The sequence below is a fragment of the Lepidochelys kempii genome, chromosome 27, assembly GCF_965140285.1.
Source record: "Lepidochelys kempii isolate rLepKem1 chromosome 27, rLepKem1.hap1, whole genome shotgun sequence".
In the NCBI taxonomy this organism is placed as follows: Eukaryota; Metazoa; Chordata; order Testudines; family Cheloniidae; genus Lepidochelys; species Lepidochelys kempii.
The window spans coordinates 3136879-3156724 of NC_136406.1; the positions used below are offsets into that span (position 1 = coordinate 3136879).

General features: G+C 39.9%; 1 protein-coding gene across 6 annotated transcripts in view; it reads right to left on the reverse strand.

The window, feature by feature from the left end:
* GPATCH8 (G-patch domain containing 8) overlaps positions 1-19846 on the reverse strand; it is a 78412-nt gene that overhangs the window by 42846 nt on the left and 15720 nt on the right. For 3 of the 6 annotated variants that reach the window (XM_073326078.2, XM_078850753.1, XM_073326080.2), the window contains exon 1: positions 6989-7069. Coding sequence is in view for 1 of the 6 variants with exons in the window: in XM_073326077.2 (XP_073182178.2) it covers positions 6989-7063 (75 nt within the window). In the remaining 5 variants the exon portion in view is untranslated. Of the gene's footprint in view, positions 1-5881; positions 5917-6988; positions 7070-19846 lie in introns of those variants that run through there. The other 3 variants (XM_073326079.2, XM_073326081.2, XM_073326077.2) reach the window with 2 other exon arrangements.

A 19846-nucleotide genomic window follows, 5' to 3' on the forward strand; every position in this document is an offset into this window, starting at 1 on the left:
ACCACTTTTACAAACCCACTCAAGAGGATGGTCATGTTTTTCAACTTGCAATAAACTTATATCTTACTGCATGTCAGTTCCCAGGAAAAGGGGGCATTTTCTCCCAATAGCATTGCTTGTATATATAGCTTCTGATGTAAAATTAGTTAAACACAATGTTTGGCATCGACTAGGCAGTGAAACTGCTGGATAGTTAAAAACAGGCAGCTGCAATGGCACATTTTCTGTTGCTATTGTGAAGATAACATTCCGAAGGGTCAGGTATTCAGCGTGTAGGCCCCACTGGAATTTAAGAGATTAATGATCCCCTCCCATTTTCCATCTGTCCCTTCATTCTACATTCATTCCGTGCGACAATGGCTCTGGCTAAGGGAGGCCGGCAGGAGCGCTCTTCGCCGGTTAAATGCTGCCCTTAAAACGAGAGGTTGAATTGCACGGGTCACAGATGGGAGTGGTGCTAGTGTAGCGTTGCACTGCTATTAGCTCCTATTGGCCTCTAGAGTGAGACGCACTATTAGTCAGATCAGAATCTCTCATTCAGCAGCACAAAGCATCGCAGCCAGGCTGCTGGCTTGTGGTCGTTTTCTGGAATAATATATTAACTTTGTTCATCTCTAGAGGAAAATCCCTTTTACTTACAGAGTTCCTCCTCTTGGTGTCAAGAACTGATATTCCCTTTGAATAAATCAACCCCATTTTGTAGTAGTTCTCCTCCTTTCTGTACTTTTCTGAGCATGTGTGCCAGTTCCCAAACATGCCATTGGCCAGTCCAAGGAAACAACTCGTTCCTCAGAGCATATGCAGACATTACTCTTATAACTCACTGGCTATGCTACAAGGACCTCAGAAGTGAGAGTCACATTAAAAGCTGTCAAGTCAGCCAAGTCAACAAAATCACTCAATATGCTTTTGACTAGAATGATACAGTAGAACCCCCAGGCAATCAAGACAGTTTAGCAGGACCAGCCAGCTATGTATGCAGGAGCCATGCTATTTGTCCTCTTAACCAATGATGTGGTGTCACATAACTGTAACAGATTAGTGAATGGTTTACAGTATCTTTTCATGTGCTTTACTACTATTTTAACATTACTTTGACTCTTATACAGCACATTTCATCCCAAGATCAGAAAGCTCTAACAAAAGAGAGATCATTCACATTTTTCAGATGGAGAACTCTGGGACACAGATTAAGCATAACATTTTCAAATTGGTTTACATAATTTAGAAGCCTAAGTCTCACTGAAAGTCAATGGGACTTGTCACTTGGTTAAGCCCTTTTTGAAAATTTTATCTCAAGTGACATATCCAAGAGGACACAACTAGTCCTTGAGAGCCCACAGAACAGAACCCAGAGTTCCCAACGCAGTCTTGTACTGTAAACACTAGACAAGACGGCCTTATTTAATTACTTTTCACATGTACCAATGATACTTGATCATGCTTCCTGCAGTAAGAGTCTCCAGCAATGGCCCTGGCAGATGTAAACTGACATGTACACAAGGGAAATGACACAAAGGGTTTTGATGGCATTGTGTGAGGAATATCGTAACTAACAATTACAACAAGAAGATGTTGAACTGTTCAACTATTACAAATATGCCAAACGCTAATTTTGCCTAACACCTCCTCTCCTCCCAAAGTCCCCCCCGCCGCCCCAGAGACATTCCTTTTATACTATTAATCTGATTTCAGCATAAACAAGAACCATACATCTCTTGAGTGGCTTGTAAGCTGTGCTGACTGTGTATCAAGTTACCTATAAGCAAGGACTGGATGCCACTGGGTGAACCCATGCAAACAAAAGGTTGTAAAGATTCCCAACACAAAACCTATAGCTCACTACAGATGACAACGAAAACTAGAGAGAAAAGACAAACAGTAATGCTACACCATTCAGCTTCAAGACGCATATTATTTATAGCGCTGTCCACATATGGCTACTGCTAAATGTCAAATCAGCAGCCTTATCAGGTTATACTTTGGAACTAGTGGAGTCCACAGATCTGCACAAATATGCCATGTGACAAAAGGCAACTTCAGAAGCTATTGTAGACTTCTAGAGGAGAGGACTGAACTGTCATCTTCAGCAAGTAACACCTGGAATCTGAACCCCAGCAGAGTTTTAAAGAGCCTCCTCAGACAACTGCGCAGAACTATATAGGAAAAGGATATTCATTAGTTCTGACAAGGACAAACTAACAAGAAGCTTAAGAGTAAGTGAATGATGTGCAGTCTCACTTCCAACCTCTGACAATGACAACTTGATTTAACTCTGACATTCTGCATACTGTGTGTAGTGGGAGAGGACAGTGGATTTTTGTGTAGGGCATGTCTATACTACAGACTTAAGTTGACCTATGTTAGGTTGACTTACAGCCACTCTCAGCTCTGTGCAGGTTCCTGCTGGGAGCCCATCTTCCCCCCCATTCCCAGCTGGGCTTTCTTGTAAATTTCACAGCTCCATATTGGAGCTGTGAAATTGACAAGACAGTCAACAGCAGATGTAAGTAAAGCAGTGTCTACACAGACACTGCCTTGCCCTAACTATATCGACGTAAGCCCTACCTCTCGCGGAGTTATGTTGGTGTAGTAGGGCACTTACATCAGCAGGACAAGGCTATAGTGTGTACATGGACATAATTAGGGCAACATAAGCGGCTTACGTTAAACTAGCTATATAGTGTAGACCAGGCTAAGACTAATACTGAACTCCTGAAGTTGTATTAGCACGACAAAAAACTAGAACTGTCTACAAGCTTCCTTAGTAAAACATTAAGGACAACAAGGATTCTAGTAAATCAGCAGCAATACTTGGTAACTGCTCAGTCCATAACCTAGAAATAGTGCACTGTCCTACAATGTTTCAAATCGAATGTGCGCAGCTCATTACATAGCTGAAAATCAGACTGCTTGTTTCAAAACAAACGGTTCTGAATGCCAACAATTCCCATTTACTTCAGGAGGAGGAGCTGAGAGCGCCCAGAACCTTTTAAAGCAGGACAACAGTCTTGTAAGAAGTAGGATCTGCCGCCTTAAAGAACAAATTCATTGTTGCTTTTTTTTAAATTTAAAAAAAATCTGATTCCAATTCCATAGCCATCTCATTTGTAAATATGACCAATGACTTGCACGTTTGCATAAATCTATATTGAATATTTTCTCCCTTTTATGAAATGTAGACTAGTTGGTTCTCATTTAGCCCAACAAAAATTTGTTTCTCTTTAAAGAATCTCTTCTAATAAAAAACCTTTCAAATAATTAAATATTATAAATATATTTTCCTGTTTTGGTTTGAAGGAAAAATAAATCTTGGTATCATTTCACTAACTTGTAACATTTTGGAAATGTAAGTCCTCTTAAGGCTTTACCTTTATTGTTCTACCTCTGACTTCCAAGCCACTAGCTTCCTCTAATTCTGCTTTCCACTTGCTCTAATCCTACTTTTCCGAAGAAGAAATACCTGAATTATATTCTCATCATTATATTCTCCTCATGCCTCAGTTCAGAGACATCTTTGGCCTACACTAGCAGTACAATGTAGGATTTCCATGGACACCAGCTGCTGCAGACTGCTTTTTTAAAATATGCAGTACAGTCATTCAAAACAGTTAACCAGTGTAGTGATCTGTAGACTCCCAAACCTAAGCGATTTCAGCCACGAGTTGCATGCTGTAGCAGTACAGTCAGCATCTCTCAACAGATAATGCTGCAGAGATGGATCTAAATTCAGCAGTGATACTCCAAAATGTATGCTCCAAGCAAAGCCATTTTCCCTAGGCATTTCCAAAAGTGGTCTACAATTACTAGGCTTCAAATAGTTTTCAGACTCCTAGAAGATCTGAAAATCTTGTAAAGAAACCCACTTATTTTTAATAGGATGTACTTTAATTCTGTAAATTCTCTATATTAACCCTAAAATTTAACTGAAAAATGCTTTAACATTCACTGCTAAAAACAGGTTCTCTTTTTTTCTTTACTGATGAAGACACTTAGAGGCTCAGGTTTAGCTTCCATTGTAACGAATGGCAAAACTTGCATTGACTTCAATGGTGCAGGAATGGGTTCTTAGTGCGGCTACCACTAAATTTCTTTGCAAAAAGGTGAGTTGAAACACTAACAGAGAATTGTTTAAGATCATAAATCATTAATACAACAAATTGGTAAACTTCAAAATTGCAAATACAGCACATTTTAAAACTAAATATTTAAAATTATTTCCTTTTACTTACCTCTCATGATCTAAGTTCATGGTTGTTATTCTCTCTTCTGGAAGAGCCAAATAATATAACACACACCCAAAGCAGAGAAAGAAATCTGATGCCCCACGCTGCTTTAGGTATGAGATCCAACTCTTGCAGGAGGAACACAGAACCCTAAACTCTGGTTTTAGCAGGTAAAAAACCCACTCCCATTTATTTAAAATGTATTTGTAATTTTGCAATTGTAAAGATTACAAATATACTCAGTTAAACAATTTGGGAGCTTAAGCAATTTTTAATAATTTCAGTTTATGTAACAAATTATATTAATCTTAATAGCTGTAGATTATTTTAAACACAAACAACATATTTAGTGGAGAGAACAGAAAGATGATCCATCTTTTTCAAAAGTAAAATTTGGTTCCTAATCTAAAATTAGGTTGGCTATCCCCTTTTTTTAAAAAAAATTCTTGTTTCCATAGAAAAATGTATTTTTTAAAAAGCTTTTCTCCCCAAAAATAATTACTAGCCAGTCCTCTGATATATACTATGACCATACAGCAGACAACTGGTCACTAAATATTTTTGGGGAGATAAATATTTTATTATAAACAGATACCTGACCCAACAGATCACAAAACAGAATTTTTTTAGCAGTCTGTCCTCTACAGAATATATTTCTCTCTCTCTGATGCAACATAATTCAATTCCCGAATTCCCAAATGCGGGTGGTTGGTTTTTTTTGTGGTTTTTTTTTTTTTTAAAGCCTATCTTTCTACAGACAGAAGAAAAAAATTTAACCAATTGGGTGGTAGGGTAGGAATTATTCTGAATTTTTTTGGTCCCCCACACCAAACAGGCAGACCATCTTCTTGTCTTCTCCACTAAATGCGTTTTTTTACTATTGGTCATGAGACTTCGAATTGTGTACATTTTATATATTAAAATAAAAACCTGCCCAAGTTAAAGTATTTAGATTTGATAACGTCCCTATATTTGCACTACAGCGTATGTAAGAATAATAAATACTTGTGCTGTAATTTAACCAAAGGTATCTGCTGCTGTTGAAACTCCTCAAACTGCAGCCAAATATCATATACACTGGTCACCCAGTGACTATCATCCTAGGCATTGTGTACGATAGGGCATATGATGTACTTACATTTTCTGTATAATTTTGTATATCTGACTATTCCATAATAATGGCCAGAAGAGATTTAAATTTTAAACATACATGCAGTATTTTAATTTGTCACCCACATGCTTTGTTCCTCTATTCTGGAAAAAACAAACACTTGTAAAAGTGAGATCTTGGTCTAGCCTGTAGATAACGTTTGAATAATCTGTCTAATGATAATCCCCAACGTGGTATGGAATAGATGCTAACTCTAGCTGTTTCTCATGACATTTACATAGGGAAGTAGGCTTGGCATGTCAGTAAAGATTCTCATGTCACAACACAAGATTGAACTATTCAGCAGAACATCAAATGCAAATTCCCCCCTCTGCAGCATTATCTCATGCGTCATCAATTACTGCCATGCCTAAATCTAGCATCATGCCAGCACATTAAGACAATAGGTACTGTATGCAGTGTTCACTGGACCAGAAGAACAGAAATAAGAAGGGGGAAAGGAAACCCTAAAGAAATTAAAAAAGGCAGACCGTGCAATACAAACCAGATCATGGCTGCTTAGCTAATATGGGCCAACTGCTGCGGAAGAAAAATGTCGAACACCCCAAGTTGTGTAAATTTCTGTAAACATCTAAACACGCACACAGACACACACAACACCAATCTACATAGGATGCAAATATATATTGATCCTTTGCTAACACTACAGTTTAAAAAATGCACACTAAAGGGATGAAACTTCAGAGTCAATTTTAGTTTCTTCAGGGAAAAAGCTATCTGAAAAGTGCTAATCTTTAATAAAAATTGAGCCTAAATCAGATCACCAGTAAGCTTCCCTTTTTCCTCCCTCACCCCAATCACAGGTTTCACTCCACTAAGACTATAGATGAATATTTGCATCTAAGCACTAATGTTAAATGCTGAACCCCCAGGACAAATTTAGGCAGCGTAAGAAGAAATGTTACTGTACATCTGAGACTAGCAAGTGATACTGTGCAAAGTTAAAAGATTCAGAAGCTTAAAAGAAAAGCTACCCAAAAATTGAACCTTTCCCCATTCTACAGTTTGATATTATTAATTGCCATACCTAATTCAACAAAGTAAAATGACATTTTTAAAAACTACACAGGAATGTTGTTTTATGTGAAAGATAATTTTTCGGGCAGATTTTATCATTATTGAAGCATATCAATTAAAATTCAGTTCTCTTCACTGCTAATGGTAGTTCTAACATTTATTAAATTGTTATATACACTAGTTGGTCATCTGACTATTCAGGAAATGTAAGCTAAAAGGATCAAAATACATTTTACTCCTCTTTCATTAGGTTCACAAAAATAAACTAACTTCTCAACAAAATTTAATATTTAGCAAACTAACTTGCCATAAATAATGTATTATTTCAAATAGTTTCTCAAATATCAAGCTGAACTATTTTTACAGTAACCTAGATTATAAAAAGTACTATTTAAAGATTGAAGCCCAGGCCCACTTAACATTAATGCAGGACATGCAAGCATCTTAGAAAAGAATATCCCTGAACTACTATTTACACACTGGTCCTGTCAAATTTAACTGCATTCACATCAAGTCCCATCCGATCACTGTCTAATTTGCTGGTGGGCCGACGGTGATGATATGTGTATCTTACCGATTCTATTGGCTTGTCTAGAGATGCCTGTTCAATCTCCAAGTGTCCTTCTTCATATTGATCAAAGTGATTACCCTGCAAAAGAAGAATATTTTTTGTTATTTCTCTATGGTAATCAAGACATTTCCCAAAACTATGTAATTCCCACTCATAATATAAATTGAGCCCCAAACTCATATTAGACAGCAAAAGAAATCAACTGATTAAATAAGACTCAAATAATTAGGACGTAAAAATGACAGTCTGATGTAATCCCAGCTATGCTGGATTGATGACCTTCATAAACTAAGAAGGTTTCAGAATGCCAGATAACTATTTAAACTGACACCACGTGCTACTTTTAGTAAAGTAAGTGAAAATGCTGATCCTAAGAAACATTGAGTTGGAAGAAATATTGTAGGATTAAATTCACAGTAAAATTAAAATGACTCTTACATACAACAGATACAGTCCACATAGGCCACAGATGGAATGCATCACTGAAATCTGTGACTGGATGAGTCTAAACTGCTTGAAATTGAATCTCAGCAAAAACAAAATTATACACATTATTTCAAATAGAAAATAGGAGCAGAAAACCATCTCCAATATTTTATGGGAAGTTACTTCAGAAACCTGACATTGGTCATAGTCAAAAGGCTGCAAGATTTTGTTCTCTAAAGCAAGTCACCAGATTAAAGCCATATCTCTTCTCTTGTGTATCCAACCACCATGATAGCTGCCCTTTTTGACAGAGTCGCATTGGTACAATGTACCTTGAGGGCTACCAAAGAGGCTGATTTGTTGCCTGCAGATTAATCAGAATGACAGCTCAATTGCCAGGGGTTGGCAGAAGGGCTTCTCTGCCTACCTACCATTTCCTCCTCTGCACTGCCTGCCAAGACATGTATAAAGTGTAACAGTTTGCTTATAAAGAAAAGGAGTACTTGTGGCACCTTAGAGACTAACCAATTTATTTGAGCATGAGCTTTTGTGAGCTACAGTGTGCTGTAGCTCACGAAAGCTCATGCTCAAATAAATTGGTTAGTCTCTAAGGTGCCACAAGTACTCCTTTTCTTTCTGCGAATACAGACTAACATGGCTGTTACTCTGAAACCTGTCATTTTGCTTATAAAGGGACATGGCCAACTTGAAATCTAGCCAATTTCAAAACAACTTCCCCGCCAATTTGAGGCCTTTCAACTATATTTTCCTATAGTTAAAAATGTCCTTCTACCTGCAGCTGTGTGAAAGGCCCATAAGAACATGGGAAACACTGACTATGCAGAGAGTGTTTGCAAATACACTAATCAAATAAGATGAAAAAGAAAAATACTAGTCGAATGTCAGTTGCAATAACCTCAGCTGTTACCTATTAATTATAAAAAAAGTTAAATCAAACTGAAGTGTAATTTTTAAGATGACTGTTACCTATTAATATCTGAAGCTTTTAATGGACAGAGTCTTCTTGAACTCCTAGACAACTAAATACTCATTGCCTGAAACGTTACAGTGCTTTTGGAGCTCAGAGTAGAAGAGCACTGTTCCTCTCTTTCCCTCCACACCCCGGAGTTGGTGGAATACCCTTCCTGTTGACTTTGGTTTATTTGGGGGGGGGGGAGGAGGGGGAAGGAGGATCAACTTCTTAATCTAATTTTTATGTCCAAAACCCTTCAATGTGGCACATTAAACTGATGTTTTTATTGTGTCTAGAATCAGTCACAGACATCAAATATCGTAACATTAAATCTTTAATGGAAGTACACACATTTATTTAATTATACCATAAACAATAATTTACACCCATTGTTTCATGTTCTCTGTGTATATAAATCTCCCCCCTGTATTTTCCACTGAATGCATCCGATGAAGTGAGCTGTAGCTCACAAAAGCTTATGCTCAAATAAATTTGTTAGTCTCTAAGGTGCCACAAGTCCTCCTGTTCTTTTTGTGAATACAGACTAACACGGCTGCTACTCTGAAACATAATTGACATTTATGGCAACCTGGTAAAAAGGAAACATTAAACTGACCAAATTTTATCTGAATTCTTTCCATATCTTGTGTGGACTCAAGCTGTATCACAAAGGATGCTCTTCCTATTTCATAGTGCCAATTAATTACCTCTGATTAAAGCGTCACTGTAAATGAGCTCCAAATCACAAAATAAAGGCTGTATATAAAAAGCAATGTTATTCCACTCATAGCAACCAAGTCCTAAACCCAAACTTCCTCTTATATCATTAATCTGAAAATCTAGAGTGACACTGTGGCCCCAATAAAGCAATGACAAAATTCCCATAAACTACAACAGCTTAAGATTCCACACTTCGAGTCAAATATTCCTGAACCCATCTGATGAAATGTCCTACCATCCAAGTCTTTCTTATCTCTTCTCCTGTCTGGCATTTTCATAGACACAGACTTTAAGGCCAGAAGGGACCTCCTGCACATTGGGGGCATAGAACCTCACCCACTTACTCCTGCATTATGCCCCTAACCTCTGGCTGAGTTACTGAAGTCCTCAAATCATGATTTAAAGACTTCAAGTTACAGAGAACCCTCCATTTACTCCAGTTTAAACTTGCAAGTGACCCATGCCTATGCTGCAGAAGAAAGTGAAAAACTCTCCCAGGGTCTCTGCCAATCTGCCCTGGGGGGAAATTCTCTCCTGACCCCAAATATAGCGATCAGTTAGACCTCATCATTTTTTTTTTTTTTTTGTAGTTGGGATTGTGTTGTACAACACTTTGCATTTATCAATAGATGAATTTCATCTGCCATTTTTGGACTTTATCTTAAGGAGTACTTGTGGCACCTTAGAGACTGTCTCTAAGGTGACACAAGTACTCCTTTTCTTTTTGCGGATACAGACTAACAGGGCTGCTACTCTGACACTTAACTATCTTAGTAATTTTTCATTGTCTGCAAACTTTGCCCCATGTTCCTTACCCCCTTTTTCAGATCATTTATAACTATGTTGTCATGAGATAAGAGGGAAGATCCTTTCATGGATTGAGAACTGGTTAAAAGACAGGGAACAAAGGGTAGGAATAAATGGTAAATTTTCAGAATGGAGAGGGGTAACTAGTGGTGTTCCCCAAGGGTCAGTCCTAGGACCATTCCTATTCAACTTCTTTATAAATGATCTGGAGAAAGGGGTAAACAGTGAGGCGGCAAAGTTTGCAGATGATACTAAACTGCTCAAGATAGCTAAGACCAAAGCAGACTGTGAAGAACTTCAAAAAAAAATCTCACAAAACTAAGTGATTGGGCAACAAAATGACAAATGAAATTTAATGTGGATAAATGTAAAGTAATGCACATTGGAAAAAATAACCCCAACTATGCATACAATATGATGGAGGCTAATTTAGCTACAACTAATCCGGAGAAAAATCTTGGCATCATCATGGATAGTTCTCTGAAGATGTCCACAGTGTGCAGCGGCAGCCAAAAAAGCCACCAGAATGTTGGGAATCATTAAAAAAGGGATAGAGAATAAGACGGAGAATATCTTATTGCCCTTGTATAAATCCATGGTACACTCACATCTTGAATACTGCATACAGATGTGGACTCCTCAACTCAAAACAGATGTACTGGCATTAGAAAAGGTTCAGAAAAGGGCAACTAAAATGATTAGGGGTTTGGAATGGGTCCCATATGAGGAGAGATTAAAGAGGCTAGGACTTTTCAGCTTGGAAAAGACGAGACGAAGGGGGGATATGATAGAGGTATATAAACTCATGAGTGGTATGGAGAAAGTGAATAAGGAAAAGTTATTTACTTGTTCCCATAATATAAGAACTAGGGGCCACCAAATGAAATTAATGGGCAGCAGGTTTAAAACAACCAAAAGGAAGTTCTTCTTCACTCAGCGCACAATCAACCTGTGGAAGTTGCTTGAGGAGGTTGTGAAGGCTAGGACTATAACAGGGTTTAAAAGAGAACTGGATAAATTCATGGAGGTTAAGCCCATTAATGGCTATTAGACAGGATGGGTAAGGAATGGTGTCCCTAGACTCCGTTTGTCAGAGGGTGGAGATGGATGGCAGGAGAGAGATCACTGGATCATTACCTATTAGGTTCACTCCCTCTGGGGCACCTGGTATTGGCCACTGTCGGTAGACAGGATACTGGGCTGGATGGACCTTTGGTCTGACCCAGTATGGCCATTCTTATGTTGAACAGCACTGGTCCCAGTACAGATCCTTAAGGGACCCTGCTATTGACCTCTCTTTGTTGTGAAAACTGACCATTCATTCCTATCCTTTGTTTCCTATATTTTAAGCAGTTACAGATCCATGACAGGATCGGCCACGACTGCATGCTTTGCTTAAGAGCCTTTGGTGTGTGATCTTGTCAACGGCTTTTTGAAAGTCCAAGTACACTGCTCCAATATCCACTGGATCACTCTTATTCACATTTGACACTCTCAAAGAATTCTAATAGATTGGTGAGGCACGATTTCCCTTTACGAAAGCCGTGCTGACTCTTCCTCAGTGTGTCCTCTTCCTCTTCAAGGTTTCATCACATCATTCAAGTGTCCTCACATCATTCAAGCATCTGATATTTCTGTTCTTTACTGTCGTTTCAACCAATTTGCATGGTACAGATGTTAGACTTACTGGCCTGCAATTGCCAGGATTGCCCCTGGAGCCTTTTTAAAAAACAGGCATTACATTAGCTACCCTCCATTAAAGTGGTATAAAGATTGATTTAAGGGACAGGTTACATACCACTGAATGCATCTGATGAAGTGAGCTCTAGCTCACAAAAGCTTATGCTCAAATAAATGTGTTAGTCTCTAAGGTGCCACAAGTCCTCCTTTTCTTCACACCACAGTTAGTAGTTCTGCAATTTCATACAAATTCCTTCAGGACTCTTGGGTGAATACCATCTGTCCTGGTGACTTATTACTGCTTAATTCGTCAATTTGTTCCAAAACCTTCTCAATCTGCGACTGTTCTTCAGATCTGTCACCTAAAAAGAATGGCTCAGGTGTAGGAATCTCCTTTACATCCATTACTGCTTTAGGTCCTGGTTCACCAAGGTATTTAGGCACATACTTAGTTTTAGCACAAGTAGTCCGACTGACTTTTGTGGGACTAGGCACCAAGGTGAATGGATTTAAATCACCGATTTCAATCATAACTTAAATCAGCAGGAGGAAACCTTGATTTTAAACAAGGTATTTTAGACGTTTATAGTTATTTTCTCAAAGAGATGTTCATTCTAATTCATTGTTGGTAACCATTAAAACATGCTGATTTGCAACTAAATATAGGCTTTATACTGGTGCTTCTTTTTGATAACTAAAGGATATACTATGTCTATATACGTTATTAACAGTTACATAGCCTGACAATTATTCATATTCTTGTTTATGTTAAATCTTATTTACTAGATTTTTAAAATTTTTTTACTTGTGATTTGCATCAAGCTTAATTTGGATGGAAATTCAAATTCAATTAAAAATGCACAAAAACAGCATTTAAATAACTATTAGTGAAATAAACCTACCTTAAATGTGCTAGAACATAAGAAAAAAAGCTTATAAAAAGTTCATCAAAACACATTTTACTTCTAAAATTAAGGCAGCATTGTCTATAGTCAGTGAACTGAACCAGTTGGTTTTGGTTACCACGTCCTTCAAGGTGTAAAAAGTGGTTGATCTCACCCTTCCACACCTAAGTTTTCTGCATAGATTGGAAGTGGAAAACAAACTATTGCTTTTTCATCTCCAGTTGGTTTCTTAACTCTGAATGAACGAGCCATTGAAATGAACTAGCTGAATACACTGAAATGAAGAAAATACGTTCTCTGCACCGCAGAAGAGGCCACTGCTGTCAAAAGCTAGTTTAGCACTTCAAACTCTGGTTCCAGGTGCTTAGCCAGTCACTTCCAGCACTTCAGTGGTTGACTCTCTTTAAAACTTGGCAACAAAAACAGGTACTAAATATTATTCTTATTTCACTTAAATATTAGGCCTTAACATAGGCTGTCATAATTTCACATTTAATTTTAAATAGGTTCATTAAAAACAACTAATATTTAATGACAGGTTTCAGAGTAACAGCCGTATTAGTCTGTATTCACAAAAAGAAAAGGAGTATTTGTGGCACCTTAGAGACGAACCAATTTATCTGAGCATAAGCTTTCGATGAAGTGAGCTGTAGCTCACGAAAGCTTATGCTCAAATAAATTGGTTAGACTCTAAGGTGCCACAAGTACTCCTTTTCTTTTTGCTAATATTTAATGTAAATTTAAAAATCGGATATTTTTACCCACTCTCCTAGGCTCGTGCACAAGGTACCTTGCTGAACTGGGGCCTTAACTTAGGAGTCTCTTCACCCTACCTGAAGTCAACATCCATGTGACTTGTGTTGTAGTGTGACCAACATTTTTCCCCAGGTATTCTCCCTCCAGTCACTTCAGAGCTAGCATCCTTGCAACTTCAACCTCATTTCCTCATCAATCAGAACACTCAGGTAAATGTGAGCTCTGGAGTTGAATGATGACTAAATGCCAGCTAAATGGGGAAATTTAAATCTGACAAATTTAAATTTAAATCTGACAAAAGGAATTTGATGTTTTGCTTTCACAGCCTGCATCAGCATTCCTTTTTGTTATGGATTTCTCACTTATACCCCTAATTGTTGCCCTTCTGTGTACTTTTTCCAACTGGAATATCTTTGCTGAGATGGGAAGACCAGAACTGTACACAGAATTCAAGGTGTGGGTGCTACAGTGTTTGATATTTTCCAGCTTATTACCAATCCCTTTCCTAATGTTCTATAAATTGCAATGGCTTGCCTGCACAGTAATCAGCAGAAAAAAAAACTTTCCTTGAAGGAAGGGGGGGAAAAAGAAAGCCTCACCAGGCTCATCATCACTATTTTCTAAATTGCCTGGGAGAGGAACATATGATTGGTACTCTATAAACCTACTACAGAACCTCTGTGGCTGGAGAGCAGAAAAAGAACGCTGCAAAAGAAAAGGTTTCTATTTTAGATAACAGAATCCAAAAAAACTTAGTAAAATTAATGTATCCCAGCAAACATTTTAAATGGAGGTTAACTATTGATTAGTCCAACAGAAATAAACCTCAAACTTCCATGGATGCATTCCTACCACATGCTTTTGGATGCCAAAATGATAAAATCAGCAACCACCAAAAGGCTAATATTCACACAGAGTTTTCAGCCAGACTTGTTACTCCACCTAACACGTAAGGCTTGGCTACACTTGCGAGTTACAGAGCAATAAAGGAGCCCCAGGCACACTAGCTCACTCCCCGTCCACACTGGCAAGGCACGTGGAGCGCTCTGACTCCGCCGCTACAGCGCTGCTGGTACTCAACCTCGGCGAGTGGAATAACGTTTGCTGCGCCCCCGCTGGAGCGCTGCGACGCCAGTGTGAATGAGGTGTTGCATTACTGCGCTGTGATCAGCCTCCGTAAACGTCCCATAATCCCCTTAAGTCAAGTGGCCACTCTTGTCATTGTTTTTGAATCGCTGCAAGGAATGCGGATATGCCCTTTGAAAGGTCCGTTTCTGACAGCCCGCTGCTTATCTGCTCCAGGACAAAGCAAGCCATTAGTGTGAAATGCCCTGTGAGAGAGAGAGAGGTGTGGGGGGGGTCCTGCTGCTGTCTGAACTTACAAGACAGCATGCTGACATGCTCTCCCACCACATACATACAAAACACATTCCCTGTCACTCCACCCTGTCCACCCCATTTAAAAGCACATTGCAACCACCTGCATGCTGGGATAGCTGCCCACAATGCACCGCTCCCAATGCTGCTGTAAGTGCCACAAATGTGGCCACGCCTGTGCGCTTGAAGCTGTCAGCGCGGGCAGACTGCATCGCTTTCCCTACTGTGCTCTCCAAAGGCTGGTTTAACTCAAAGCGCTCTACATCTCTACATGGAATCTCCTTCCTTAGACGTTTTTAAGGTCAGGCTTGACAAAGTCCTGGCTGAGATGATTTAATTGGGGATTGGTCCTGCTTTGAGCAGGGGGTTGGACTAGAACCTCCTGAGGTCCCTTCCAACCCTGATATTCTATGATTCTACATCTGCAAGTGTAGCCATGTCCTTAACCACGCCTATTTATTGCCTCTGAAAAAATCCAATTAAATAATGTTGCAAGATGGGGGGGGTGTCGGATACATTCACATCATGACCCCTGTTAATCTCCTATTGCAATTAACCATGTGAGAGACCAAATCTGACAAAAAGAAAAAGAGCACTTCACTGGAGCATTGGATGAAGTGAGCTGTAGCTCACGAAAGCTTATGCTCAAATAAATTGGTTAGTCTCTAAGGTGCCACAAGTCCTCCTTTTCTTTTTGCGAATACAGACTAACACGGCTGCTACTCTGACACAAATCTGACAATTGTCTTCTATTACAGTCTCAGTGTCTAATGTCAACATTAACAGCTCCTTTCAGGGCCTCAGCCAAAGATGGCACTCATCAGTAAGGCTAAGTTTTAGTCATGAGTATTTTTTGTAAAAGTCATGGACCAGTCATGGGCAATAAACAAAAATTCACAGGCCAGTGACCTGTCCATGACTTTTACTAAAAATACCCCCATGACTAAAACTTGGGCAGAGGGCTGTGGGTGCTCAGGGTGGGGTGGGGCACCGCTAGTGCTGGGGGGGGGGGGGGTGTTGCAGGCACTTGGGGGAGGGGGAGAGGAGCAGGTTGTGGTGTATGACCTTGGAGTTGGGACCCCTGCTGGAGCTGGGAGGGTTGGCGAGGCTGGCAGGGGCTTCCTACCACGCTCTGCATCCCTGCAGGTAGGATTGGTTAAAGAATTTTTTTACACTATTGTTAGGATTGGTTAGTAAAATTTTAGTACAATGATTGGTTACGGTATAGCTAAAAAGGACTCAAATTTCACAATATAAACTGGGGTCCAAAAGGATGTTCTTTAGGAACCAACTCCCGGACACAGCCCCAATGATCACAGCTGCCAGACCTCAACACTCTGCCAATGACACCGTGCAGAAACGGGAGTCCCCCAGATGGACCTGATCCTGACTGGCCATTGAGAAAAATTCAGCTGTCTTACTGGGAGTGGTGAGCACTGTACGTGTGCGCGCGCGTTGTTTTCGGTGATTGTTAATAAATAAATGTTATGTAGTATATTACTGTAGCTGGATATTGTAGTTTTAAGAATATTTTATAAAAGATCTTGTAGGTATTTGTCTCTGCCTGAGTGACTGGAACAAATGCGGTTGTATCACTCACCTGCACATCTACTAATATGATATATGCCATCATGTGCCAGCAAACACCTACAAGATCTAAATCAAGCATTTTTAAAACTACAATACCCATCTGGGGAAATGAGGAAACAGACTGACAGAGCGAGATAGGTACCCAGAAGTCACATACTACAGGACAGGCCCAACAAGGAAAGCAACAGAACACCAAAGGCCATCACATGTAACCCCTTTTTTATCCCTTTTATCATTACCCAGATATTTTCAACTGGTCTACCTCTCACTTCCTTCTGGACCTCAGACCAACTGTATGTACTTTTGATGTATGATACACAAGTAATTCTCTTCTGATCCTAGGGAAGAGAGACAGGATCTGCATCCAGGAGAGAGGAATTACAAGGGGGCAAAACCTTTTATAAAAAAAATCATCCTAAGGCAGAGAGCAAGTATGGAAAATTTCTGCTTAAAGACTGGCAAGGATGTAAGCAATGGAAAACAGGGGCTTATAATGGAAAGCATTAAGTTATATTCAGTGTGGGCATCTCTATGAGCTCTATTATACGTGAAGCCCTCTTCAAAGTAGTTTTTGGAATGAGTTATACATATGGAAGATGGCTAAAACTAGTGAATCATAATTAGTCAGCTCTTTATGACATAGACACACCAGAACCAAAAACTACTGGTTTTACAATTTCATCACAACATCCGTATTACTTGTTTAATGCAAGCTTCCTGTTTAAAATGACTGCCTGCAAATTCAAGACTAACAGAGCTTTATGCAGCTCCTACAAGCCCAATAAGATCATGTTGAGTCAATAGGCAGACAGGAGACCTCCAATACCTAACTGATGTAAGAAGTGGTGTCGGTGTTAGAGAAATGTCACGTCTAGAGACGTGTGTGAAATAATTCACGAGGAAAACAAGGTTTAGAAGTAGGTTTTCTAGAACACTCATTATCTAGTCAGAATAACAGATATTACTCTTTAAAAGCAAAAATTTAACTCAATCTATGATGGCAAATGTATCCCATCCATTGCCTGCACTAGAACTACTCTCAGGATTTTTAGAAGTCAAGTAACTTGTATTGTGATCTAGAAAAACGGAATATAAAGGCAGCTCTGCAAAGATTCCATTGGGACCTAGAAATATTTTGTTAAAGCCTCACATAATATTGGACATCTCTCTTTCCACGAGTCTCCTGAAATCATGTGAATGTACCAGATGGCTTAGCTTGTACTTTTCTAACAGGAAAAAAAAAAAATGCAGAAGGCAACAGCTAGTTTTCTTATGCCATCCAGGGCATTATTACAATACATTGCTTTGTCTCTGTTGTAAATAAGCAGAGTACAAGTATCGACAATGCATACCTATGGACAAAAATAATTTTGAAAATACATGCAGTCAGGTTTTTGTGAAAGCTGCAGCAAGCCTTTGAGTTTTAGATAAGTGAATATACCATAATTACATTTGAGAATGCTTAAAATGCGAGATAATTTTACTACAACAAAAGCGATCAAATTACTTAAGATTCAGTATGAATTTAACCAATTTATTTGAGCATGAGCTTTCGTGAGCTACAGCTCACTTCATCAGATGAAGTGAGCTGTAGCTCACGAAAGCTCATGCTCAAATAAATTGGTTAATCTCTAAGGTGCAACAAGTACTCCTTTTCTTTTTGCGAATACAGACTAACACGGCTGTTACTCTGAAACCTGTCAGTATGAATTTAAAATGCCTTCCCCCCCCCACCTTTTTCAGGAGCGCCTTGTAATTACCTATTTAAGATGACACTGTTGAAATTACAGAACAAGTAAAAAATAAGTAAAGTAAAAAAGTAAAAAAATGACTGACAGGAAATGAATTGATATTTAAGTCGTTAAGCACCAAGAGAAATCAACACCATCAAAATAGAGTCATATCTTGAAACAAGTTGAGACCCTTAAGCTAGAAAAAATGCATTACTACAAATATTCAGGTACAAAACAGCCCGATGAAAAAAGCAACTTACAGAGTAGTTGAGAAATACAGTGGGGTCTAAGCAAGGAAGCCAGGACCTTGAGCAAGTTTATTTGCCTCTCTATGCCTCAACTACCTTAGTGTAAAATGGTGATAATGCCATATCTTGACAAATTTCCTCCCTTCACTTGCCAATAGCAAGAGAGTATTTTACTCCTGGAGGAATTCTGCTCCACTGCGCATGTGCAAAATTTATGTCCCCTGCAGATTTCTTTGATTCCCTGCAGAAATATGACTTTCTGATGGAGAAGCAAAAGGAAGCCACAAGAGCGGTCATGCGATTCAACCCAACAGTAGCTTTAAGTGCCCAGGGCAGCCGGCAGAGAGGTAAATCACTGTTGGGCAGGAATCGGGACTGGAAAAGACACAGCTGGTGGCTCCCAACCTGCGCCAGGCTCAGCTGCTAGTGCAGGCTGGGCTGCAGAGGACGAGACTTACGCCACCCCTGTACAGCATCCGAGGTCGGGTCAGACCCACCCCCCAATTTCTACCCTGGCTGAGGGAAACTCTACAACCACCCGACCCCCCCACTGCTTCCTGCGCCCACCGTTCCTCAGCTGTAGGGGGAGTGATCCTCGTACAGGGTGCTGCTCCTGCATCCACCCAAACCCCATGCATCCAGAACCCCTCATACCCAGACCCTCTTGCTGAGCCTCACCACCCTGCACTCAGAACCCCCCCCCCCGATAAGCCCCACTCCCCCTGCACCTGGACCACCCTGACAAGCCACCCATACCCAGATCCCCACCCCACTGAGCCCCAACCAGTTGCACCTGGATCCCCACCACTTTGAGCCCCCAGGATCTGGACCCCACAACTGAGCCCCCAACCCAGACCCCCCCACCGAGCTCTATACCACCCACAACCAGACCACTTCCCCCTGCTGAGCCCCAACCACCTTCACCTGGACCCCCCTGCAGAGTCCCATTACCACTGCACCCAGAACCCCACCAACAAGCCTCTGTGCATCCAGATCCCCTCTGCACCCAGATCCCCAACTGAGCCGCCCATACCCAGATTGTCCCACACAGAACCCTTTCAACCCACACCTGGATTCTCCCACACTAAGCCCCTCCACACTTGGATCCTGCCTTACTGAGCCTGCCTGCCCCACACCTGGTGGACCAGCATGGAGGGGCAGTACCCTGGGGTGTTTCTGGGGCAGGCCCGGTCCTTGCACTGTGTCAGGGTTGGGTGCAGCCTCACCGCTGAGTCCGGGTCCCAGGGAGGGAGCTGTACAGTGATCTCCCACTTCTGTGCAGTAAGTGGCCTGTGCTCCCCAATGCCATGCTGGAGCCTCCAAATTTATTTGACACAAAATTTGTAGAATTTTAAAATATTGTACACCGAAGTTTCATTTTTTTGGCACAGAATTTTTAATTTTTTGGCACAAAACGCCCTCTAGAGTAGTATTTGCAACCGGTATGTGCAGCATGGCGGATAAAAATTGACTTTTTAAAAAGGTTTTAAAAGTATTTTTAAACCTTTTTTTTTTAAACTTAAACCTGATTTTATTTAAATTGAATATATTTTTCTTTTTTCAAAATAAACATACTTCAAATTAAATTAATTTCAGTAGATTTAGCTAGTTCAATGAACTGCTGATTGGGAGTTGAAAAAACAAGA